This window comes from Jaculus jaculus, chromosome 3, assembly GCF_020740685.1.
Source record: "Jaculus jaculus isolate mJacJac1 chromosome 3, mJacJac1.mat.Y.cur, whole genome shotgun sequence".
NCBI classification, from domain to species: Eukaryota; Metazoa; Chordata; class Mammalia; order Rodentia; family Dipodidae; genus Jaculus; species Jaculus jaculus.
Window position 1 is genome coordinate 157,214,342 of NC_059104.1, and position 27,264 is coordinate 157,241,605.

Consider the following 27,264-nt stretch of genomic DNA (forward strand, 5'->3'; position numbering starts at 1 on the left):
TTGTGTCCTGCTTTTTCTGCTCTAAATCGCCTCACTTATACTTGTCCACATGGCTGCCTAGTCTTAACAGCCACGTTTACATGACTGCTCAGCTCTTCTTTGAGTTATACCACCATTGACCCTACCATTTCCCTTCTCTGGATGTTTGCTGCCTCTTATTAGCTGTAGATGGTCCCTGGAAAATGGTACGTGGAAAGGTAGACATCAGAAATGTCCTACCTACAAACTTCAGTTACTCCACCACATACACCACTAACACCTCCAAGAAAGACAGACCTCAAACAATTTTGAAAACCAATCAAGTGGGAGAAAGAGGTTTGGACCCATTTACTAAATGAAAACCATGAGAACTTTTTTAAAAAGTGGTAAACCCACTGAAGCAGATGACATGGGGCCAGGCCTGGGTGAAGAGTTAGGAGGGCAGATACTTCCTGTTCCGCATTTCCTCATGAACCCTTTCCCCAGAATTCTTGCAGTGATATCAAAGCAACATGGAATGAGAAAGGTAGATTTAAAAATATGTCAATCCAGAGGAGTGCACAGCACTGCAGTATCCCTATCACACCTTCCAAGGTTCAGGGTCCATTGTAGAAGAGGTGGCAGAAAGAATTTAAGGGCCAAAGGAAGGGTAAGGACTCCTAACAACATGATCCTCCAGGCACAAAATGGCCTGGATAGCCATGACCTCACAGTACCTGACACTACCTACAGAAGATCATCATAATAGGACAAAAAGATGATGACACCAAAATAAAAGAGAGACTGATTGAGAGGGGGAGGGGATATGATGCAGAATGGAGTTTCAAAGGGGAAAGTGGGGGAAGGGAGGGACTTATCATGGGATATTGTTTACAATCGTGGAAGTTGTCAATAAAAAAATATGTCAATCTTCAATGTTGCTATTTTTGTGTGCATGTACATGTGCAGTCTGTATGGTGTGGCGTGGTATGTGTGTATGGTGTATGCATGTATGTATAGAGATGTATGAGCCTCATGCACATGCCTTTGAAGGCTAGAGGAGAGCTTCAGGCATCTTCCTCTATTGCCCACCCATGTGTTTCTTTGGAATGGGATCTCTTAATTTAATGAACTGAACTGCCACTTCTTTTTTTTTTTTTTTTTTTTTTTTTTTTTGGAGGCAAACCCAACAGACTGCATATTTTTATGCAAGAGGGAGAGAGAGAATAAGCACACAGGACCTCTGACCACTGCAATCAAACTCCAGATGCGTGCGCCCCCTTGTGTGCATATGCAACCTTGTGCACTTGCATCACTGGGTGTCTGGCATACATGGGATCTGGAGAGTTGAACATGAGTCCTTAGGCTTCACAGGCAAGCACCTTAACCACTAATCTCTCCAGACCCTGAGCTGCCATTTTTACAGTCAGAAAACCTGGCCAGCAAGACCCAGAGATTCTTCTGTCTCCACTCTGCACAGGAGTGGGGTACCAGGCATGTGTGCCCATGTCCAGCAATTTATATGGATACAGAAGAATCAAACTCAGGGCAAATCAACCACTCCCAGGCCTTTATGATTGTTTGGCAAGCACACTTACCCACTGAGCCATCTACCCAGACCCCCAAATATATCAATTTTTATTGATGTTCAGGAGTGTTTAAAAACTGTCTTCAGACAGGAACTGACTGTTGCATTTACAACCTCATAGCAATGGCTATTACCGGCATAGGACCTGCATAATATTGGACCCATCATCAGCATTTCATATATGATGGAAGAGGGCAAAAAAAAAGACATCAAAGTTGTAGAAGGACTCGTTGGAAAGAAGGTATTCAGTGGAATTGGGATCAGGGAAGGGCAACAAAAGAGGTGAAGAGAGATCAAAATCAAAATACATTATGTACATGTGTAAAAATTGTCAATAAAAAAAACATTAAAAAAAAAGAATTAGCCAAGCCAAAATGTCAATAGTGCCACTGCTCCAAAACCCAGTAATAAAACCAGACCTGGTAGCCAAGGGTTGGAAGACTGTGTCTGACTGAAGCCTGCCTACCTCAAAGCATTGCTCACTCCTAAAGTAGGGATTGCATAGGAGTCCATCCTTAGTCTGCGGCTTGGCCTTAGAACCTTTCAGAGCTTGTTCTTGGGTAGAGGGAAATGCAAACAGCTTCCTACTCTCATTTCTCCTCCTACTTCTCTGTCATTCCTGCTAAACTTCTACACTTGTCTTTTTTAAAACTTGATAATACCTGGCATGGTGGCACATGCCTTTAACCCCAGTGCTCAAGAAGCAGTGGTAGGAAGATCACCATGAGTTCGAGGCCACCCTGAAACTACCTAGTGAATTCCAGGTTAGCCTGAGCTACAGTGAAATCTAACCCAGAAAAACCAACAACAACAACAACAACAAAAAGATAATACAGATGACAAGGAAAAGATTCAGTAAATGGGTTCTGTCTGTTCCAGGAGCTGCTCAAAGACCCTCTGTACATTGGTCTGAAACATGAGCGTGTGTGTGGGAAGGAATATGATGAGTTGGTGGACGAGTTCATGAAGGCGGTGACAGAAAAGTAAGTGGCCAAGCTGTCTCCTTGAGAGAAGCGTCTCAAGAGATACCATGTCTGGGTGTGTGGAGAATCGCTTAGTGGGTCAAGTGCTTGCTGTGCATGGATGCGCTCCTGAGTTCAGATCCCCAGAACACATGTAAAGTGCATAGTGGTGCACACTAGTAATTACAGGGCTAGGGAAGTAGAGACACAAGGATCCCCAGGAGAGGACTTGCTGGCTCACTGGTCTAGCCAAATCAATGAGTCTTGAGTTCAAGCAGAGATCCTACCTCAAAAAACTAAGGAGGAAGAGCAATTGAGAAAGATACTCAAAGTCAGCCTCTGGCCTTCACACTCATGCACACGTATACATGTACACACACACACATGCACTCGCAGATTTGTGAACATGAATACACACATGTGCCCATGTATAGACATAGAGAGAGATGGTGGCTGAAGTCAACACTGGTTTTGACAGAATCACAAAAGAGGCAATAGGTATATAGTAGATATATGCTTTGTGGGGTGGGCTGATAATTCCCAATTGGATCATGTATTTGAAAGACTAAAAGCTGGCAAGGCTAGTTGTCTGGAAAAATCTTTGAGAAGACTCTGTGATCTGGAGGTCTTTAAGTACTTCTTGTTCCTGGAGAAAAACCTTCTTGGTATAAGCTGTTCAGGGTCCTTGGCATGAATAGAAATGTTGCAAGGGATAGAATAAAGACATTGACCTCTGATGAAATAGCTTTAGAAGGCAACTTTCCAGATTTGTCACCATTTTTCCACATCTATATGAGAATGACGAGTATTAAGAAGCCACTTTAGCAGAGTACCTGGACCATGGATCTTCTAAATTTATGAGGTGCCACATCTTCACTTCGGTGCATAATATTGGCAGCTCTGCTTCCCTCCCTTGCCCTGCCTGTCAACCATCATGGCCATGCCTCCCCTGAGCATGGCTGGCATGCTACCAGGAGGGAGTTCTGGTAACACTCTGCCCCTATGAGTTGGGCAAGCCAGAACTTCAGCAGCTCAGTAAACCTGTGAAGATGAAAGAAATCTTATTCTTTAAAAAGAGGTAACAATAATTATGGTTCTATGGGATGAGGAGGACTCTGCAGAAAAGGGGAAGTGGGTGCTGGGTGCATGATGAGATCCCAAGTTCTTGAGTTCAGAGGATCAAGGGTTAAAGTGCACACCCAGGGAGCTCAGTGCACACCTGGGGAGCTCAATTTATGAAGCACAGGAAAGACCCACAGGGAGATGTGACATATGAGGCAGAGAGCAATGAGCACAAATAGGACAAGTGAGTGTAAATGGTGTGATGCAATCAGGGTTGGGATTTTTGCCAGGAAATATAGAAGCTGGGAACATTTAAAGAATTTATTATAATGTGTCCAAGGTCTCAGATGAGCAAGAGGGGACAGTAGGGTGTGGCAGAGCAGGGCTGGGGGCTGGGGGTGTGTAAGAGACAAGAGAAAATGCGATGGGATTACTGGACTGTAAGTCCTGGTGAGACCTGAGAGTTGTTGAATTGAGTACCAAATGGAATGAGCTGGACAAAAAGAAGGTGGTGATCCATAAGTTAGATGTTTGCGGTTGAGATTATAGAGGAAGTGTGGCCACCAATGGAATCATCGTGCACTCAAGGGTCAGGTGCATGAACAGAGGCACATCGAGTGCTCATTTCATTCCTCCCCTTTCAGGCCATCCTGAGTGCCACATTCAAGTCCAGACAAATTACACTGAGGGTCATAACTTACCTGAAGAACATAACCTTGATAGGGCAGTAAAGGAAAGGGTCCATTTTGTGGAGAGAAGACTCAAGCCACTTTGTCTGCATCAGGATTACAGCACTACTTCCAAACATCAAAAATTATTCTTTCAGAGGAAAATTGGATTTGTTTCTCTATAAGCAAATGCAGATTCAATTGGTAGATTGCTGATAGAGGTCATTTTAGCTATTTTGATAGATCTCACAACACACTGAACTCTGTGGGAATGACCTCTCTGTCACAGAAGGAACCCCAGGTCAGATTAGGTCAGCTATAGCTTATTGGTAGTGATATTATGAGTTCAAGTATCAGATGCTCTTTAACATGCTCCCCATTATTCTATTCGGTTCTCTTAAGAACCCTAAGTGACTGGTATTATTATTCCCACTTTCATGGAAGAGGAGGCTGAGTCCCTGAGAGGCCAAATACCTCAGTTCACAAAGTACCTTGCAGGACTGTAAGGTAAACCCAGCCTGCTCTCTCTGGATCTGGACTATTTCATACAATACTGAGTTACAAGAAAGAAAAGAATGAAATTGGCTTTGATAGCCGGTGCTTAGCTTCCTGTTTCCAGAGATCATGGCTTATCTAAAGAGTCAGTAGTCATTCCGTGATTCCCCAAAGAGAAGTTTTGCTATTAATGTGAGAAGGTTAAATAAATGAGGATGTAAGAGACTCTTCAAATCATCATCAAAATCAGTTCACAGTTCCATAGACACATGCAGGGCATTCAGGGTGAACCCCCTGGGAGGGGTGTGTGTCAGCCAACGGGAATGTATCTGTGAGCAGAAAAGATGATGGATTGACAGTCTATTGTTTGGACTTTCTAACAAGCAGCAAAAACAGATGTTTTTGTGGATACTGTGAGTGGAGGATGAGCTGGTCTCCCCAGATGCTCTTGGGGATATAGTAGCCCCAGGATGAAATGCCTGGCCTCGGGTGAGTCAGAAGCCCTGAAGCTAAACACAATGTGCTTTAAGAAAGAACCTTGTGCCAGGCATGGTGGTGCATGACTTTAATCCCAACCTTTGGGAGGTACAGGTAGGAGGATTGCTGTGAGTTTGAGGGGCCACCCTGAGACTACGTAGTGAATTCCAGGTCAGCCTGAGCTAGAGTGAAACCCTACCTAAAAAAAAAAAAACCTTGGGAAAGAGTAACTCCTGCTTTCAACATACTCATCCCTGCCCAAACTTCCTGCTCATAAAAAGCTCCATCTTTTTACTAATCAGTGTGTCTTTAAATTTGGGGGGTTTTATTTAAAATGTATATATATTTGGGGGGCTGGAAAGATTGCTTAGTGGTTAAGGTGTAGGCCTGCAAAGCCTAGGGACCCAAGTTCTATTCTCCAGGTCCCATATCAGCCAGATGCACATGGTGGTGCATGCATCTGGAGTTCATTTGCAGTGGCTAGAGAACCTGGTCCCCTCATTCTCTCTCTCCCTCCCTCCCTCTATGTCTCAAATAAATTTTAAAAAATCCTTTTAATTGTTAAAATATATATTTGGGCTGGAAAGATGGCTCAGCTGTTAAGATGCTTGCCTGTAATGCCTAACGAGTAGAGTTTGATTCTCTAGTACCTACATAAAGCCAGAAGCACAAGTGGCTTATGCATCTGGAATTCATTTGCAGCTGCTGGAGACCCTGGAATGGCCCATTCTTTCTGTCTCTCTCTTCTTGCTCTCTGCTCTCTATCTCTCTCTGTTTGCAAATAATAAATAAATAAATAATAAAAATCAGAAACTTACTGACTCCATGGTTTATCCCAGAGATTGGCCACTGAGGGAGAAACACCAGGGCAAAGGGAGTCTCCATTTAAGTCTATGAAGAAGGGAGTGCCCTCCTCCAGGCTGGGATGCCACAGGAGCAGCAGGCACTCACTCATCCCGCCCTTCCTGCTCTCCTGTGGGGCATGGTGGGGCTGCATCTAGTCCCAGTGTGGCAAGCTTTTCTCAAGTTTGCTTTTACATTTCTTATCTCTGTTACATGGAATTTTCTGTTTTAAGTTTGCGCCTGGAGCCACAGCTCTAGCTGGCACTTGCTCTGCGGTTGTAGTAATAAAGGGGAAAGTAATAATGGTGAAAGAAACTCTTAAAAAAAAAAAAAGTCGGGCTGGATAAACGGCTTAGCAGTTAAGGCACTTGCCGGCAAAGCCAAAGGACCTCGGTTTGGTTCTCCAGGACCCATGTAAGCCAGATGCACAAGGTGGCACATGTGTCTGGACTTCGTTTGCAGTGGATGGAGGCCCTGGTGCACCCATTCTCTATCTGCCCCCCCACCTCCCTCTCTCTCTCTCTCTCTCTCTCTCTCTCTCTCTGTCTTGCTCTGCTTCTCTAGCTCAAATAAATAAATAAAAATATTTTTTAAAAGTCATTTTTTAGCTCCAGGAAAGGAAAAACCTAATTTTCTTTCCCTGAGCCTCCCCCTCCCCTTTTCTCTTACACACACACACACACACACACACACACACACACACACACACAGACAAAGGTTTACACCATAGTGAAAGTCATTACTTCACTACTAATGGCCTTTGTAGATAAACTCTAGTTTTCAAAGAAATCTAAACAGCCCTGGACCTCTTATTCCTAGGGCCAATTGTTTCATAAGCCCACCCCTTGATGCTACCTTCAACCTCGACGCACATACCCACCCTCCTGGAGCCCAGCCCACGTGACCACCGTGCCATCCCCAGGCCTGTCAGCCTGGGTGGAGCTTCTCAACCCCATCTCCTTTGTTCTTATTCACCTTGTGTCCATGAAAATATGCTAAAACCACAACTCAGCCAGGCATGGTGGCTCACCCCTTTAATCTCAGCATTCGGGAGGCAGAGGTAGGAGGATCGCCATGAGTTCGAGGCCACCCTGAGACTACAGAGTGAATTCCAGGTCAGCCTAGACTAGAGTGAAACCCTACCTCTCGAAAAACAAAAAGAAAAAAAAAAAAAAAACCCTCAATGGATCTATTTTGCCCTGATGAGAGTGAGAGGGAGCAAAGAAAGAAACTGATACTTGCCAGGCTTTCACACAACACAGCAAAGTGACAGCTAGAATCAAGGAAGCGAGAGGCCCGGGCTGTTCACCACCCCTTGGTCTACGGTCAGAGCACTTCACTTCTGTTTCTGTTGTCACTGTACCCAAATTTGCTCCTCTCTGCTTGAAACCCAATAGCTTCAGAAAACACTGCTGAGGCAAAGAAAAAGATTTGTTTGGAAAAGTTAGCAAACCAAAGAATATGGAAGCTATTACCAACAAAGACCGTCTTGCTTAGGGATTACAGCCACAAGGCCTAGGTAGGGACGTCTGGGGAGGCATGTGAGATATAGACAGGTGGGTACTAAGGTATCTAGAAATTCCAGGGCAGCACAAATTTTGGGTAGTTTGCTTTTCGGCTGCATAGACTTCTGTCACCTATAGGTCCATCAGATGTCCTCTAAATATAAAGGAGAGTTACCAAGTAGCTTGTGTAACTTGTGTTTCATTTCTCAAAAATAGCTAACCTTGCAGTTCATGTAAGGTGATTATGCAGCATTCATCAGAGTACAGGGGGAGATCAGGAAACTTTCACTGAAGAAAACAGTGAAATGCAACTTTCAAGAACAGCAGTTTCAACTTTTTAAAATTGTTTATTTATTTATTTGACAGAGAAAAAGGGAGAGAGAGAAAATGGGCACACCAGGGCCTCCAGCCACTACAAACTAACTCCAGATGCAAATGCCCCCTTGTGCGTCTGGCAAATGTGGGTCCTGGGGAATCAAGCCCGGGTCCTTTGGCTTTGCAGGCAAATGCCTTAACTGCTAAGCCATCCCGCCAGCCCCAGTTTCAACTTTTTTGATGGCTTTAGTTAAGGCGTCACCACCACAAGGGTAGCAGTCACATATATTGCTGTATCAGTTACTTTCTTGTTGCTAGGACAAAACATCATAACAGAGCAGCTTAAGGAAAAGAGAGGCTTTGTTTCAGCTTACATTGGTCCAAGCATTTGACCTCAGGAGCATTTACACTGGCACATCACACAACTCCTACAGCTCAATAGCAAGTCAGAGGCTAATGTAGCCTCCAGCTTATGCATCGGGGCATTTACTTCCCCATGTATTCAGAAAATGTTCAGAGTTAAACAAAGTTCATTATCATTTATTCTCATTCTACCACCTACCTACCTACCTATCTTTCTTGTTCTCCCTTAATTCTCACCTGCACATCCCACCTTCATCCTCCCCATACCATAGCTACTGTGGGACTGAGCACTGAAGCAATAAAGTAGATATGTAAATACTGAACAACTCTGGTCCTCACAATCTAGCCTTTCATCTGGGAGAATGTAGACCTCAGCTTCCTATCCTAATCCATAGTCATCTTGAGTAGAAGCCTGAACATCTGCAGGGTTGGAGGTTTTTTGTTTGTTTGGTTGGTTGGTTGGTTAGGGGTTTTTTTTGTTTGTTTTGTTTTTTCAATGTAGGGTCTCACTCTAGCTCAGGCTAACCTGGAATTCACTATGTAGTCTCAGAGTGGCTGGAGCTCACTGCAATCCCCTTCCCTCTGCCTACTGCTTCCCTATGATTCTGATAAAACTGGACAATGACTAAGGTTTGTGAAACTGATAGTCTTCATCCCAATAGGATACCCCAGTTCTTAACACCTTAAGAATCGGGCTAAGAGCTAAGGTGAGGATTTAAGGACAAGCCCAGAATTTCTACAACACATGATATATCCATAAGGAAAGGTCTTGCAGGCTCTCTGGGCTTAACCTCTGGCAGTGGTCTATCTGAATGATATGCCTGCCACTCAGACAGATGGCTTTCTCCTCGTCTGGGAAACTCCCAAGCAGGTCTGTCCCCACTGGTTCTGATGGAATCTCCTGTGTCCTGAAGAACTTGCTGCTTTCATGCCTGGCATCATTGCATTTCCACATGTGGAGAAAGCACTCACACATCCGGGCGCCCAGGCTCCAAAGGTATATCATGGTCTGGAGTCAGGCCTGACTTTCCCCACAAGCAGGCCTGTGCTGGGCCGACTCCCCAGCTTCAGCTTTGCCTTTATGACAGCTGTTAAGTTTGGAAGAGGGAAATGGCAGGTGAATGAGTTGTAAAGACAGTAGGGAGTGCCATGTTCAGGGAAGTTCTCCTACAGAGTTTCTTATGGGAATATAGAAAATCACATCTTGGTCCCATCACTTGTCTATTTTTTGGAATTTGACTTTTCAAACAGCAAATGGTAAATTATTCTACAAAGGGGTGCAGTTTGCAGACAAAGAGGTTAGAACACCAGGTACTGCCACTAGAGCTCCAGGAGCTGAGCACTATTTTACTCACTAGGTGAGAAGACTCATTCCAGAAGCTCTGAGCACAGAGCAGCACAAACAAGCAATGTCTCACAATGCATTCTGGGCATTTTGCACAGTGACTGTGTGCCCAGCACTATACCAGCCATTGCCATGAGATTCAAAATAAATAACATGACAAGGACAGTGTTCTCAAGAATCTTACAGCTGAAAGGACAAAAATTTTGAACAAGAAATAATTATATTTAAAATTATAGGAGAGTTAAGGACTTGTCATTGGCCTTCCATAGAAAGTTAGAAAAATGAACACAGTGATTTCCAGGAAGAAATAGATACTGTGCAAATGTGGAGCCAAATTTGATTAATCAGTAGAAGAAAGAATGTTTTCCACATGGCTGAAACATCATGAGAAAAGCAAAAATTCAGGAAAGACAGGCACATGAAGAATGAACCAACTTGAGATCGATGCATACTCGTTCCAAATAAGATTAAGTAGAAATGGAGCAAGGTACACATATTATTCAGATTTTCTTTTCTCCAGTGAAATAGGACCAATGAAATCATGCAAGAGAAACACAGAGAAAGAATGGATGCCTAGGTCATAGATGATAATGATGGTAAATAGAAGTAGATAGATAGATAGGTAGCTAGATAGATGATAGATAGATGATACATACGTGATTGATAGATGATAGGTAGGTAGATAGGCCAATAGGTAGGTAGGTAGGTAGGTAGGTAGGTAGGTAGATAGATAGATAAATAGATAGATATAGATAATAGATAGATAGATGGATGATAGGTATATAAATGATTGAGAAATAGATGATAGATAGATAGATAATAGGTAGGTAGATAGATAGATAATAGGTAGATAGATGATAGAAGACATAAATAATAGGTAAGTAGATTGATGATATATAAATGATTGAGAAATAGATGATATATAGGTAGATGATAGATAGATAGATAGATAGATAGATAGATAGATAGATAGATAGATAGATAGATAATAGAATAAATATGAGAAGATGTTTATGGGAACTGGCTCATGTGATTATGGAGGCTGACTCCCATGATAATCCACCCAAGGAGCAGTGAAGTCCATGACATAGCTCAAACCAAATCTAAAAGCCATAAAACCATCAGAACTAATGGTATAACTTGTTCTGAGGACAAAAGCCTAAGAACCTGGAGCAGAGTGTTCAGGGAATGAATGCCACTGGTACAGGTCCCAGAGTTCTATGTCAGGAGAAAATAAAATTCTGATGTTCAGGGTCAGGAGAAAATGGATATTCTAGTTTCGAAAGACAGAGCAAACTTACCTTCCCTCTGATTTTTTTTTCTATCCCATCTTGACCATCTAGATGGTCCTACACACACTGGGTGGGTATAGATCATGCTTTGACCACTGATTCAAATCCCAATTTCTTCTGGAGATACCCTCACAGATACAGTCAGAAATACTGTTCTCCCCCACAATGCAACACCCACAATCCACGGGGTGGTGGGGGGCAGACAACAGGGAAAAGGCTAACAATGGTACCATCATGGTTGTATACACACTATATACATCATGTGAGTATCCTTTATCCCAGGTAAGTTGACACCTAAAATTAACTATTACACTATCATAAACTTGAAACCACAGAATGTCTTAATCACTAGGGCTTAAAGTAGAAAAGATTTCAGTCATCTAATCCAATGTCTTTCAAACCAAGCTGCCCTGACCCCAGAGCTCTAAATGTATGCAATAGGAAATCTAGAAATAGAATACTTTCCATCAACTATAACAAATTTAAACTACCTGAAGCAATACTTTCTTGTTCTTAATTGCTTTCTGTATCAGGTATCAGGTTTCTGCTCAATGTTTCATTTAAGAACTCTGATAAAAAAAAAAAAAGATGTTTGAAACTTACCAACCCACTCAATACTTGATTTGATACTTGATACAGTGAGCAATAATAAGCCATGGGAAATTCCTGAGCAACAGAAGTATTGTATTAAAATTGAAAGAATTTGAAAAGAGATTAGCCTAACATAATGTCCAAACTTAAATTCTGTTCAGTCTAGGGAAATCTACCTTTATTAGCCTGACCTGAAACTTCTTCCCTGTTTGCAATCCCATGGGATGAATATTTCATCTATTAGTTTTGCATACACTATTTTGAGGCATATCTGCTATAATGTCTAAGTGCATATTTTAGGGATTTGTTATTGTGTGCATGTGTGTGTGTGTGTTTCATAGTCTGAGAAAAGATTGCACAAAAATGTGCCTGGGCTATTGTAGAAGGGTTTAAGTATTGGCAAGGTCAGGAATGGGTGGCCTCCATAGATCATTTCTACCCCCAGACCTAGAACTCAGCAACGTCTCTTAGACTGGTAGTCCCTAGGGAACATAGCTTAACTCATGATTGCCCACAGAACTGGTGAGGGTGGAACTGGGGACTAAGTGGGTAGATAGTTCAAAACCCTTCACCAGGCTAGCAATCATGTAGAAAGGACTGATGGCTATGAGCTACTACATTACAAAAGTTCAGAGGAAAGTACTCTGGAGTTCATTCTGGTTTGTATGAACTAAGGAAGCAAAACTTTTTCCAATCTCAGCCTGGCATGGGTAACTGTTAACGGTCCAGTCATCACATGTGCTCAACAGGATAATAGCCAGATACTGTGTGTTGACATTCCCTGGCTTGTAAGGAAACTGTCTTGGATCACAGAAAGGGTTAGGAGAGTATATCAAAACATAAAGTGGCACCAACTCTCTAGGACTAAGTAGACTCAAAAATTGAGAGGACTTGCAGTTCGTTAGTTAATTAAGGTCCAGCCTCAAGACAAAGCCAAAATGTACTTGAAGAAACTCACTGGCCAGAGTGATGTACTTTATGATGCCAGCTGGCCGTTTACTTTTCATTTTCTCTCAGCAGTCTGATTTTATCACTTAGCTTCAAGAATAAGAGCAAAAGCCTGGTGTGGTGGCGCACGCCTTTAATGCCAGCACTCGGGAGGCAGAGGTAGGAGGATTACTATGAGTTCGAGGCCACCGTGAGTCTACATAGTTAATTCCAGGTCAGCCTGAGCCAGAGTGAGACCCTACCTCGAAACCCCCCCACCACAAAAAAAAAAAAAAAGAATAAAAGCAAAATGGGGTCCAGACCTGAAACATTGAAATGATGGCAGAAGAAATAATATTTTTGTGAATGTGTAGAGAAGGGTTCTGGGGTTTCTGAATTTCCTCAATGGATTAAGAACATAACTATAGCTCTTAATTAATTGTTTACCATGTGCAGAGTCTGGTGGGTAGGTGGGGGGGTGTAAGTGTGTGTGTGTGTGTGTGTGTGATCTTTCATAGTCTGAGAACAGATTACACAAAGATGTGCCTGGACTATTGTAGAAGGGTTTAAGTATTGGCAAGGTCAGGAATGGGTGGCCTCCATAGATCATTTCTACCCCAGGTCCTAGAACTCAGCAATGTCTCTCAGACTGGTAGTCCCTAGGGAACATAGCTTAACTCATGATTGCCCACAGAACTGGTGAGGGTGGAACTGGGGGCTGAGTGCACTATGCACTATGAACTCATCTAGTTCTCACAGGAACCCTATGGAGGAAACACTATTATTAGCTTCATTTTAAGAGATGAGGAAGCCGGGCATGGTGGCACACGCCTTTAATACCAGCACTCGGGAGGCAGAGGTAGGAGGATCGCCATGAGTTCATGGCTACCCGGAGACTATATAATGAATTCCAGGTCAGCCTGGACTAGAGTGAAACCCTACCTCAAAAAAAAAAAAAAAATAAGATGAGGAAACTGAAGATTATAAGTTGTAATTGCCTCACTATTGCAGGAGATCCCATGTAAACCTCACCTATTAACTATGATTGTCAAAAGCCTGAGTTCGGGAGGTAGATGGCCTAAGTTTGTACCTTTTGTTAACAGCTATTTATTAAGTTTCTACTTAATTTGCCAGGCCTCATCTCTAAAGTGCATTTTCAATGCCTAACTATTAGAATGTTTATGCTAGATCAATGAAATCACCTGCATATAATGTTTAGTATCTACCTGAATGATAGCAAACCATGCTACTATCATTAACTTGATTTCCAAAGCTCCCTCCCTTTGAGCAGGGTACAGCAGTGTCCACATCCATGCATCCATAATGATATTAATTCATCCATCACTGCCTTCCACAGCTCTCCCCCGCCCATCCTCTGCACTCCAATATGAAGTTCTCTCTCTTTCCCAAAGCTAAACTTCAGAAGCAAGAAAGATAGTCCCAGGTAGAAGCCGCCACCTCTTTAGACTTCCATCATGTGCATTTAGTAAAGGTCTGATCCCCAGAAACAGTCCCCATGCCTAGGGGAACACACTGTGCACACAGGTGTATGCCTGGCTCATAGGGTTGTGTGTCCTCGGGGATGAGGTCTTCTCACATGTTCCACAGTTGCTCCAGCTCATTGTTACTTGGGCTTTGCAGGCCGAGTGCTCTGACAGGATTGCCCTCTTGCATAACCATACATCTTCTCAGACACATCACAGCTACAGAGCTTTAGGCTTGCTCACTCTCCACCTTTGAGACCTTTTCATTTTCATTGCTGTTTTTGCATTCTTTAGGCTTATAGATGAGTCCATGCGTAGGCAGGATCAAGTGTTAGGGTCTGTATAAGAAAGAATGTTGGGATGGAGTCCTGCCAACAACTGAAAGCCCAAGAGGCTGCCCCTGAAACCTCCATGAAGAAGAAATAGACTGTGATCACCAATCTAGAGAAACATCAGGAGCTTGAAAGAATGGAAGAAACCTAAACACCAAGCCTTTACCACACACGCACTTGGAATCCACATTTAAATATACACATGGAGCAAAGATTCCTGAAAAGCAGTGAATATGTGATATTGTCACTTGGCTATATTACTGGGGAAACTGGCAAAAGGAAAGGTATTTGTCTCTGAGGACACTCCCATCCCCCATGCTGTGTGGAACTCAGCTCCCCGGTGAAAATGCATGCATGACTCGCCACAGTGCACAGGGAGACAATCCAGAGAAGGAGTACAAGACACACGACCAGTAGAAGCGTTAGAATGCCAAGAAAAATACACTGAAACCATGAAGTAGTTCTACTGAAGTTTATTGAAGGTTTTGTTTCAAGAATGAAGCTTTAAAGAAAGTACATAACACCATAAACAAAAAAGCAGGTGTGGTGGATTGATTCAGGTGTCCCCCATAAACTTAGGTGTTCGGAACGCTATGTTCCCAGCTGATGGAGATTCGGGAATTAAAGCCTCCTGTAGGCGGTGTATTGTTGGGGCAAGCTTATAGGTGTTATAGACAGTTTGCCCTTGCCAGTGTTTGGCACACTCTCCTGTTCCTGTTGTCCACCTTATGTTGGCCAGGGGGTGATGTCCACCCTCTGCTCATGACATCATTTTCCTCTGCCATCATGGAGCTTCCCCTTAAGTCTGAAGGCCAAAGTAAACCTCTTTCTCCCACAAGCTGCTCTTGGTTGGGTGATTTCTGTCAGCAATGTGAACCTGACTGCAATAGCAGGCATATTTGAAAAATAACCAAATGATGCATGTGAAAGTGAAAAAAAGCTATGGAAACCCAGACATCCAAATACACACACACACACACACACACACAAGCCGGGCGTGATGGTATACGCCTGTAATCTCAGCACTCAGGAAGCAGAGATAGTAGGATCACCATGAGATCGAGGCCACCCTGAGACTACAGAGTTAATTCCAGGTCAGCCTGAGCCAGAGTGAGACCCTACCTTGAAAAACAAAAACAAAATGAAAGGTAAAGCCAAGTGTGGTGGCACATGCCTTTAATCCCAGCACTCAGGAGACAGAGGTAGGAGGATCACAGTGAATTGGAGGCTAGTTTAGGACTACAGAGTGAGATCCAGGTCAGCCTGGGCTAGAGTGCGATCTTGACTCACAAAAATATAAAATACAACAAAAATCCTCAAAAGTTATATAAAGAAAAAAAATCACCAAATTGTTAATAATGATTATAGTGAAAGGATGAGATTTCTAGGGATTTTTGCTTGCGAAATTATTCTCTTTCTCTCTCTCTCTCTCTCTCTCTCTCTCTCTCTCTCTCTCTCTCTTCATGCATGCATGATTATTATGCAAATATTTCTTTTGTAATTAGAAAAGGTGAGTTATTTTAAATTATGAATGAAGTAGCAATCCTTGCCAAGAGATATTTTCTTTAAATAAAACAGAAAGGCTAGGGGCTAGAGAGATTGCTCAGCTCAGTGGTTAAAGTGCTTGCCTGCAAAGCCTAACGACCTGAGTTTAATTCCCCAGTACCCACATAAAGCCAGATGCACAAAGTGGTTCCTGCACCTGGAGTTCACTTGCAGTAGCTGGAGGCCCTGGCCTACCTATTCTTTCTCTCTCTCTCTCTTTGAAAATAAATGGAAAACCTTTTTAAGGCAGTTAAATAATAAACAAGCACCCTACTTTTTGCCCTATCAGTGAACTGGTACTAGGCCAACCTAGGTTCCTATACACTATAAGAGATTTGCCAACCTTAACTCATTTAATAATCTCAACAACACTATTTTAGTCAGCTCCCCACTACTGTAATGAAATACCTAGAATAATTATAAAAAGGAAGTTTTTCTTTAGCTCAGAGTCTTAGAGGTTCCAGTTCAAGAGAAGACAGACCCTCTGCTCTGGGCCTCTGATGAGAGTATGAGGTGGCAATGGCAGTGAGCGTGGGGCGGAACAAATCACTTGCCTCATGACCAAAAGGGAAGATGGAGCAGGTCCCACAATTCCCTTAGCCAACATGCGCACAAGAACCTGAAGTTGTACCATAAGGCCCCACCTCCTGAAGGTCCATAGCAGCCACTGTTGTGCCTCCCTGGAGACTAACCTTTTGACACATAGGCAATGCATCCAAACTGTAGTAAGCTGTATTAAGTAGATGCAATTAATGGCTTGTCCCACTCTGATATGAATTCAGGGAGGGGCCTTTGTCTTTCCTGTCTACTGCTGTGAACAAGTATCTAGAACAGTGCCTGCTGCAGCATGCTCAGTATTTACTGAATGACGCATGTTTTATAAGAGACCTGAGGCACCAAGAGGATAAGGAAACTGCCTGTGTTAAAACCGTCACTAAATAGTAGAGCCAGGTTATGCACCTAGATACTCTAGTTCAAGAATCTGCCTTCTAATTGGATATTCCCTATTTCTATCCCATCACATGAAAGAAAAAATAGTCCAGCATACTCCAGACACCTTCTTAATACAGTAGAGAAGGAAAATAAACTGGAGGAAGATCTTTCTAGAGCTATTCCCCTTAGCCGACTCATGGTTTCTCTATCTTGTTCAGGGGCAAGGCTAGTGCCTTCCTATCCTCACCACTCGGGCACAGTGGAGGGAGCAGCCATCAGTTCCCATTTTCAAAACACTAAGAAATTGAGGAAAAAGATAACTAATATACAAGAGTTAGAGAGGAGAGAGATAGAGGGGAGAGGGAGAGAGGGAGGGAAGGAAGATGTAGGAGATTTAGGTCAGTCTTGATCCTACCCTCTCCAGTGTCTTGTGGTTCAGGTGTTTCCTGTAAGGGACTAGTGAAGGTTCAGTCATTTGGTCTGTCTTTTAGGAAGTAGAATTTTATGGTACCACTCTAGCTTCCATTTGTGAATGAAGCATCATTTTAAATAATTTTTTAATTAATTATTTATTTATTTATTTGAGAGCGTCAGACACAGAGAGAAAGACAGATAGAGGGAGAGAGAGAGAATGGGCGCACCAGGGCTTCCAGCCTCTGCAAAGGAACTCCAGATGCTTGCGCCCCCTTGTGCATCTGGCTAACATGGGACCTGGGGAACCGAGCCTCGAACCGGGGTTCTTAGGCTTCACAGGCAAGTGCTTAACCACTAAGCCATCTCTCCAGCCCTGAAGCATCATTTTAATTCATCAGCATCCAGGTTAGTCAGCTGGCTTTTGCTGGTTCTTTCTTGAGTACATAAGGGCCAGTTGTCCAGTTGCCCCATTACTCATCAGAGCTGGGCAAACCTCCAGGGTTTTCAACAAACCTTAGACCCCATCCAGGCCCCACCCCAGTGGAAAAGCTGAGGCACGTGTGTGCCAAGCTTCTCATGTTTGTTTGTTTGTTTGTTTTTTCGAGGTAGGGTCTCACTCTAGCCCAGGCTGACCTGGAATTCACTATTCACTATGTAGTTTCAAGGTGGCCTTGAACTCACAGCGATCCTCCTACCTCTGCCTCCAGAGTGCTAGGATTAAAGGTGTGCACCACCACGCCCGGTTTCTCATGTTGTTTTTAAAGAAATATAAAGAAGGGCTCTCGGGCTAGAGTGAGATCCTACTCAAAAACAAAAACAAAAACAAAAACAAAAGAAGGGAAAGTCTCTAAGCTTAATGGCATTGCAGACCACAATGAAAGTTTAGGCATTTTAATTTAATTTAATTTAATTTTAATTTTAAAATATTGTTATAAAAAAAAAGATGACAGATGACTGTGAGCTCTAATCCCTGATTGTAACATCTCAGAGGAGTATTCCTATTCTGTACCCACCACAAGCAGCAGAAGCAGCCCCTGTTCAGTATCTCCATAGGCATTGATTTTTGTACAGAACCTGTACTGGCCTGCATTCCCAGCTGGGAAAATGTTCTCTTTAAGTGATGCAAAGTGGTGTTAACGTTAATCCTTGGGGATAAAGGAGAAGGTGTCAGGTATGTGATAATGAAGGCACTTTGCCACTGCGGCCTCTGAGAGAGGACAGTGTGGCTCCAAAAGATGCTACTGATATCATATAGGATGTACAGACTGGGACCTCTGTGAAAGGGATTGTTCTCTGCCACTTATTCACTCATTTGTTCAATAACTCTTTATTGAGCCAGGCAAGCATTAGGTACTAAGTATGCAGTAGCATGTTTGGTCCTCCAACATGGGTCAGTGAGATAGATTTGTCAAGCCCAGAGGAAGGAAAGGGGCTTAGATAAACCTCCTTCTTCAGCTGCCATGTCATACAACAAAGTAAAGATGCCACCTGTGCCATCTAGGACTCTGGTATCTGCTTTGATCCACTGCATTGCTCCACATGGACTGGTCATTTTTTCTTCTTCCCTTCCCTAACTCTGGTTCACTTGGATGTTGAAGAACTTTGGTTTTCCACCATTACCATCTTCCACCCCCAGATCAAGGGTCATGATTCAAGGCAAAAGACAACCAGGGTTGTAAGAGATGTTTAGACTCAGAGGAGGATCAAGATACAACTGCATCATAAACTGTGGTATAATGCAGAGCCCCTGAACAGCCATACAGCTAATCAGAAATCCTTTGTGGAGGACAGCAGTGGCCTCATCACAATTGGACACACACACAATCTATGTGGAAACGTGAGCTGAACCCCAAGCCAACCCATGGGATGGTGGCTGAGAGAAAGATAAGACCTTTATGAATGGAAGTGTAAGGAATGAGTTGCTCTGTCCTAGAGGAAAAACTCAGAGTTGACCACTGACCTTTGAAAGGTTGAGAGGTCAGCAGATCAGTCACCACACTCTCCCCAGTCCTGGGATTGCTGGCGCCATGGGAGAGCCTGCCCAGGAATTCACACAAACAGGGACATTCAGGAGGAAATCCAAGTATTCCTGAAGTGTTTTCTGTCTGGCCTGGACTTGTCGTCAAAAGAATGACTAAGGAATGAGTACCTTATCCTGGGACATTTACTTGAGAATTGTTGCTTCCTGTAACTGTATTACCAGTCAATGGGGTTTTCCCCCCACTGAAGCCAGAATGCCAGTCTCCAGATCCCAGGAGCCCAGCAATCTGGCTTTCAGGCAGGCACACCAGGGTATTTCCCAGCATGGGAGATGGAAAGGGAAGAGCCTTGGAATAACCCCACTCACCCAAAGATAGAATCCGTTCCAGGACTTCCTCATAGAGGTCAGCCACAGTGACCGCAGAATCACCTCCAGTAACCAGCAGCCTCTGACCATCCAGTGTTTGACATCTCTACCTTATATGGCACTAAAGTCTGGGTCTATCTTTCTTCCCACCCATTGGCTGTATTTTTTTTTTTTTTCCTCAAGGCAATACAAAAATAAGTCAGCTTAATCCCCAGCCCAAAATGGTTCTTCATTTATGCCACTGTACCTCATTCCACATGGCCTTCTCTTTGTCAGGCTGAGTGGCTTTTCTACAAACCCATGATTTCCAGATTTCTTACCTATTAAACAGTTTTTGTGCCAGCCTTGTCCAATTCCTGACTCTCATAGCTGATCTCACTCCCCAAATCAGTGAGTCATTCTATCATACATATCTGGGAGTAAGTTGTGGTGTGATAGCTAATGACTCTCCCATGATATCTGAGCACATCTTCACGTTCCAGCTGGGCTCTTGTTCCCACGTCCTCCCGACAGCTCAGAATCTTTCCTTTACTCTCCTCATCATCCTTCATCCCTCATCTCTTATCTATCCTCCAACATGATGTCTTTATCTCATGTATATACCTCTCGTTTCCAAAACAAATCCATCTTCCAATTCTTTATCCTCCAATGGCTATTCTTTTTCCCTGCTTCACAGGTAAAGTTCTTAAAATTCATGACCACTCATATCCCTTCCCCTTCCACTGTACATATTAACCTCATGCAATATGGGTCCATTTTCCCACCCCACTGAAAGTAGTTTACAAAGTTCACCAGTGACTTCCTAAACAGTGATTCAAATAGACACGCCTTAATTCCCACGCAAGTACTGTGTCAGCTTTTCTGGAAACTTCCTTCCACTTCTGTAGTTCCCCTGATCACTGGTCCTTGGCTGGACTCTCTTCCAGGACCTCTTGCTGGTCCCTAAGCATGCCCTGGGCCCCTGCTGCCTACTCTATGCACACACTATGTAAGGACCCTCATTCAGTCCCATGAATTCAGCTACTCACAGTGTCCCTTGATGAATGTCCCTCTCTCCCGAATCCTCATACATAAGACTTCTACGTCCATCCAAATGCCACACAGAACCTCAGACTCAACAGGGACCAAGCCTCTCTTATCTGGTAAGTTTGCCTCTATTTCCTTACCCTGGCCTCAAAGAGTAGAAGATAGCACCATGCACCCTTCCTGAGCTCCTCTTCTTTCATCTTCCTCATTGGACCTGTCATCAAATCTTGTCCTTAATCAGGGCCTCCATAGACGTGCACCTTCATATGCGTTGTTTCACTCAATGCTCACATTATTAGTCCCATTTTGGTGAAGGCCGAAATCTGTACTAACCAGCTTTTTCTTAAGGTCACACATTTAGTAAGTGAAAGAACCAACTTCTTGACCTCAAAGCTCTCTCAGCTCCTTCATACTCTGCCTTTCTTTGGAGCTGCTCTTCTTACCACCTTAACATCATTTTTTCTCAACTCCCTTTCTCCCTCAGTGTCTCCATCGCTTTACACTAGTACCTCAGCATTGATTGCTATAATCAGAACGGCCTTATCTCCAGTGTGTCCTCCCAGCTATCCAACCGTCATCCACTCTGCTGCCAAAATGAACTTGAAATACAAGTCACCTTCTCACCCAAGCCCCTTAGTGGGCTCTCACTACCCTCCAGAGTGTTTAGGGCCTTTATGCAGGCATTTTGAAATATGACCTAGCTTTTCTCCTCCAACCCCCTCCACTCTCCCAAGATCAAGCTCCTTTGCTTTTTTCTGTAACTCCAAGAAGGCCTCCTACTCTCTGCCATGTGTGAATGATGCTCCCTCTGCCCGAGACCCTTCACATGTCCCCTTATCCATACCTATTCAGTCTGGGAGCCTGGGCTCCTTCTTCAAGCCCCATCTCTGAATTTCTGCTCTCTAAAGCCCTCACTGCCTCCCCTCCAAACAGTGCTGCCTGCTCTCCTGAAGGCTTCCCACATGCTTGGTACAAACCATCATTATTACTCTTGTATTAATCTTTTGCTGCAATTACATTTTTTTCTTATGCACCTTTTTAACTGTGAATATGTGTGTCCTGTGCAATTCTATTATTTATAGTGGACACTTAGACCTCTTCATAGAACAGAATTTTTATACCATACTAGTATAGTTCTGGGCATAGAGGATACCCTGACCAATACATTTCTTCAATTGAATTAGAACAAAACATCATAGCTAAATGTGGTGTCATATGGCACATACTGTTATAGATATGTCCAGAGTACCACTGGAAGAGATCTGAAAAAAATAGATCAAGTAAAACTTCCAAGAAGAGATTTCATTACAGCTGTGCCTTATGGTTTGAGTAGGGGTTTGTCTGGGCACAAAAGAACCAACAGCTGAAGCAAAGACATAGAGAGACATAAAAGTCCATGTGCTGCTGGGAAGTAGCAACACATATCTACAGTGTCAGGAGATACAAGTGACTACTGAGCAATTAGGCCAGGGCCAAAGTGAACACACTATAGAATTTATACATAATCCAAACACCACAACACCTCTTAGGGTCTTTGCAAACCTAACTGGCCCACAGATAGATTTGTATTCAGAAAGCTGGGGAGTATGGACTGGGAAAAGGGAGATAAACATGAAGGAGGTGAGGTTAGACATTGTAGGATCCATCCAGACATAGCAATTGCAGTAACTCCAGGGAGAAATGCTTTTGCCCTAAATGCACCCAGCCCCATCTATATGAAGTTCTTTCTGTACAAGTCATGCCTCTCAAAATGTGCTTTACCATAGTTGGGGAGAGAAGGACACAGCCAGGTAGTCTTTGATAAAATAAATTTATAAATTTGGAGTTCCAGTTAAGCCTGGACTAGAGTGAGATCCTACCTTGAAAAATCAAAAAAAGAAGAAGGAGGAGAAGGACGAAGAAGAGAAGGAAAAGAAGAAGAGATAAGGAGAAAAAAAAAAGAAATTAGAAAGTGTTGGCTTAAACACACTTCTTTATGTAGGACTTTTTAGAATCTTTAACATACATTATATCTGGGATATATAATATACAGAGTTATTCGAATTTATTTTGCTGCAGAACTTTTGCTAAGAGCATTTCAAGGGCATAAGGGAAAGAATTTAATGGAATTTGTAAAAAAAAAAAAAAAAATTAAAGACCTAGAGCTTCATGATTGTGTCACTTCTAGTTCCTGAAAGGAGAAAGAAAAACATTCATTTGCCATAGGTGATAGCTGATATTCTCACGGGACACTCTGCCCTGGGAGTCCTGCACGTGGCTTTCACAGGGAAAACAAAGCAGACTCCATTGAAAATATGAGTCATAGCTTTTAGTCATTCTATTTGGAGGTAGTCTGAGCAAGTTCACTTGTTCCTCCCAGGTCCCTCATATTTGTTCAAGCTTGAGGGGGCTCAGAGAAGGTGTTTGGGAGAATGGCAGGTCTCTCCCTCTGAAACAGAGAATGTCTGTAGGCCCTGAACTGTGTTCCACTCACCAGCATCCCTCACCCTTTGGTCAACTTGTGAGGCTTGGTGGAGAGAAGAACAAAACTCAGGCTCCCTTAGTCTAGGAAGCCTGTGTCCCTAGTGGCAGGTCCCCAGCTCTGCTAGGTCTCAAGACCCTCTTCCATAGACACAGGTCACCATCTGCAGCTTTCTCCTTACTGAAGCATGGGGAGAGAAATCAAACACCCACCCACCATCGTGTGCCTGTAAGTGACTCCTAGCCTTGGAATGCCTTCCATGACAGCTCAAAGGCCACTTTCCAACCAAGTCCCCAGGGTCAAGAAGTCTGGGAGCTCCCTGTGTGCTCTGGGAGGTGGCTTTTTCTCCATCACAGGAATTCTCCACTGGAGAGGAATCAGACATTCCTCTGTGGCTGCCAGGACTTCTGGGTGAAGAGTTTAAAAGTGCACAAAGGGACAGATAAGCCGGAACCTCCCGGGTGGGGATGGCTTCTGGCAGGACAGAAAGACAGCACTACACAGCCAGCACTAAAATTGGATAACTGCCCAGAATAGGGGGCTCTGAGAAAGCCTCTTGGGAGAAGGGTCCTACTGTTACTGCTACTGCCATTGGAGGATGGCCATCTGCTGGCCTGGCTGTGTAAGCACAGAGAGGACTCAGACACTGCCTGTCCAAGTCCCCTGGTCTTACTAGGAACTGTGGGAACCCCCTACACACACACACACACACACACACACACACACACACACACACACACTTACATCTACCCTAGTCTTGTGAAAATATCTGAGTGTGCATCAACTCCAACCTCAGATATTAAGTGACTTTGTGTAATGCTCTGAGATCAGACTGAGACCCAGAGGACTGAAGAGTACTCTGGCAAGACCATGTGTTTATCAGAGACAGAGAAAGAAAGTGGATTTTGGCTCCCTGTTCAGTACTTTCTTTATTATGTTTTCCCAATGGAAAGAAACTAAGTTTTATTAACCATTAAGTTTATATTTTACAAATCTGTATAGCTTTTTTTAAAGAAAATATTTATTTGAGAGAGTGACAGACAGAGAGAGAAAGAGGCAGAGAGAGAGAGATAATGGGTGCTCCAGGGCCTCCAGCCACTGCAAATGAACTCCAGATGTGTGTGCCCCCTTGTGCATCTGGCTAACGTGGGTCCTGGGGAATCAAGTCTTGAACCAGGGTCCTTAGGCTTCACAGGCAAGCGCTTAACCACTAAGCCATCTCTCCAGCCTCTGTATAACTTTTAACAATAAACTAAGGTAGTGTCAGATGAGAACCAGATCCATGTTCGAGCTCCGACACCTACTAAGGGCAAAAAAAAAAAAAAAAAAAAAAAAAAAAAAAAAGTCTACATTTAGGATTTCTTCCCTGAAAACAGCACCTACATGGTAAGGTCATGCAAAAATTGAGAGAGAGTGTATTAAAGCTGAGTGAAATACTCCACAAAGTTTAGCTGTTTTTCTGCCATTGTTATTAGTTTTTATGAGTTATTGATGCTCATTGATAATTAGCGTTCACCATATGTCTTATATGTAAATTGATTAATCGAGAACTGTTTTTCACCTGAGCCACTTAGATTTTCATGCTAAAAGTTTGTTTGTTTTTTTGCTTTTAATTAATTTGTAATTAGTTTGACAAGTTGGAAGACAAATTCATAACACCAGAATTTCACCAATTCTTTCTTAAGACATTATTGAATGATAATATTGCCTCATCATAGGTTTTTGGTAGTTTTGGACAGATAGATGAATAATGGATAAATGGATGGAGAGATGATGACTGGATGATTCTGAGACAGTGACTGAGGTAACTGCTTCTGATTCACACTAAATATTAGTTTGGTTTCATAAAAAGCCATATAGGAGAGGCCAAGAGTCTGGAGTAATGTGGTGAAAGGCCCCCAGGTTTTGATGCAAAGAGCAGATTCAATGGAAGAGAAGGGAAATGGGGAAAGACTGGTCAGAGAGGAAAAGGAAACTACGGGTTCCTAGAGTGGGAGCCGCTCCTAGCCTGAAGAGCAGTGCTGGGAGACTGTGTACAGGAAGGGCAGGGCCTGGGGTCGAAAGTGAGACACTCGGTGTCAAACACGGCGTTTTATACAGCTCCAAGTTGGGAATAGATCAACCCAAATTACTGGAGTTTTACTGTGTAATCTAACAAATTATTATATGGAAACAAAGGGAATAATTTTCATAAGACTAAATTAAACATGAAATAGTAATCATATACCGAACAAAGATATTTATAATTTTTGCCATATTTTCAGAAAATGGGTGGTGGCATTGCTTAAAGGTCAAGTGTGTGTGTGTGTGTGTGTGTGTGTGTGTGTGTGTGTGTGTGTAACTATGCATGTGGCAGGGACATATACATATATAACTTGTTTTGCTATTTGAGCTTTTTAGCATTTTTCCCTCAGGCTAGTTGCAAAACAATGCTGAAAGTCTTGTATATAGTAAAATGTCACCAGCAACTAAGGACAGCCTGTTCCATCCCCCAGTTCACATACTTGCAATTCATAACCTGAACAAAACTCCACAGTAAGTTTTGGCTTGGCTCGCATTTGTGAGTATTTATTATTTCTATTCATAGTACACTTATCCTTCAAGAAGAGTTAAAAGAATGCTAAACTGTGGAAATTATGAAACTGTTTTCTAAGAACCTGAAAATTATGACAATCTGCATCAAATCATAATGCTGTACAACTTTGATATAATACCATTTTTAAATACTTTTATTTATTTAGTTGCAAGCAGAAAGAATAAAGTGAGAGAGGGAATGGGTATGCCAGGGCCTCTTGCCTCAAACTCCAGATGCATGTGCCACTTTGTGCATTTGGCTTTATGTGGGTATTGGAAATCAAACCTGGGCCATCACGTTTTGCAAACAAGTGTCTTTAACTTCTGAGCCATCTCCCCAACCCAGAACTTTTATTTACCAATTATACTTCAGTATGTCTGGGAAAAACATCACCCTCAACATTGAATCCTTTCAAGAGACCACAGAAGTTGGTCAGGAAGGGATAATATTGTGCCCATGGACAAAATGAGGGCGAAGGCAGAGCAGAAGAGACACATGCACTATCACTCACTTGTACGTCAAGAGCCAGGTCCGGCATGGGCCACTTGTCCTAGACCTGGACCTCTGCAGCATCAGACAGCAGCAGGTCGTCTCTGTCCCGATCCTATTACATGACCCTACCTCCCAGAGCTCCCACCGGCAGCTCAGACAAACTAAGGCTCTGGGGGGTGGGGGGAACCCTGGTGGGAGCCTAGATTCCTCAGTCATGGACATTTATGTTCAAGACAATAAGCCATATACAGAATAAGAGGCTGAAAAAAAATGTTTTCTGAGTCATTTCAGTGTTGTTCACACCCTCGTAACCACCAGTCACGTAAAAAAAAAAAAAATTGCTTCGAGTACACAGGAAGGCCATCAATGGACCCCACCCACCATTTCTAAAAACGGTAATAAATCTTTCCACAGCTGGTCACAGACAGGCGCCATGCCTATGGTCCATAATAGGTTGGGAAGAATAGGCCACTTTTCTCCCTACACTCCCTAAAACGCCTATATCTAATGTGGCTCCATCAAGATATTTTCTAAATAAACATGACCTTAGAGTCTGTTACTGAAAACCCACATTGACTCATGGGATATAAGCCATGGCTTATTTATACATTTGCTAATTTTTAAAGTATTTATTTATTTATTTCTTCATTTATTTTAAAAGAGAGAAGAGTGGGCTGGAGAGATGGCTTAGCGGTTAAGCGCTTGCCTGTGAAGCCTAAGGACCCTGGTTCGAGGCTCGGTTCCCCAGGTCCCACGTTAGCCAGATGCACAAGGGGGCGCACGCGTCTGGAGTTTGTTTGCAGAGGCTGGAAGCCCTGGCGCGCCCATTCTCTCTCTCTCCCTCTACCTGTCTTTCTCTCTGTGTCTGTCGCTCTCAAATAAATAAATAAAAATTAAAAAAAAAAAAGAGAGAGAGAGAGAAGAGAGACAGAATGAGCATGACAGGGCTCCTACTGCAGCAAATGAACTCTAGAGACATGAGCCTCTTTATACATCTGGCTTTACAAGTGTGCTGGGGAATTGAACCCAGGCTACCAAGTCTTGCAAGCAAGTGCCTTGAACCTATGAGCCATCTCTCCAGCCCATATTAGATAAGTTTTAATAATTCATGCCAGGCCTACTTAGAGAAAGAGTCTGAGGACACAGATACAACTACTAAATGTCATAATCAAAGAGCAAGAAGAGAGTAAGGGTAAAACCTTTGTACAGAAACCTTAGCTGAAGAGTCTTAGTACAAAGTGAGTGAGAAATTGCTCTCTCAGTG

General features: G+C 43.1%; 1 protein-coding gene across 4 annotated transcripts in view; it reads left to right on the forward strand.

Annotated features, from left to right (window-relative positions):
• The window catches only part of Me3 (malic enzyme 3), a 193,905-nt gene that overhangs the window by 141,272 nt on the left and 25,369 nt on the right, over window positions 1–27,264 (forward strand). For all 4 annotated transcript variants that reach the window (XM_045144838.1, XM_045144837.1, XM_045144840.1 and 1 more), the window contains one exon: window positions 2,426–2,529. In XM_045144838.1, coding sequence (XP_045000773.1) covers window positions 2,426–2,529 — 104 coding nt within the window. The remainder of the gene's footprint in view (window positions 1–2,425; window positions 2,530–27,264) is intronic.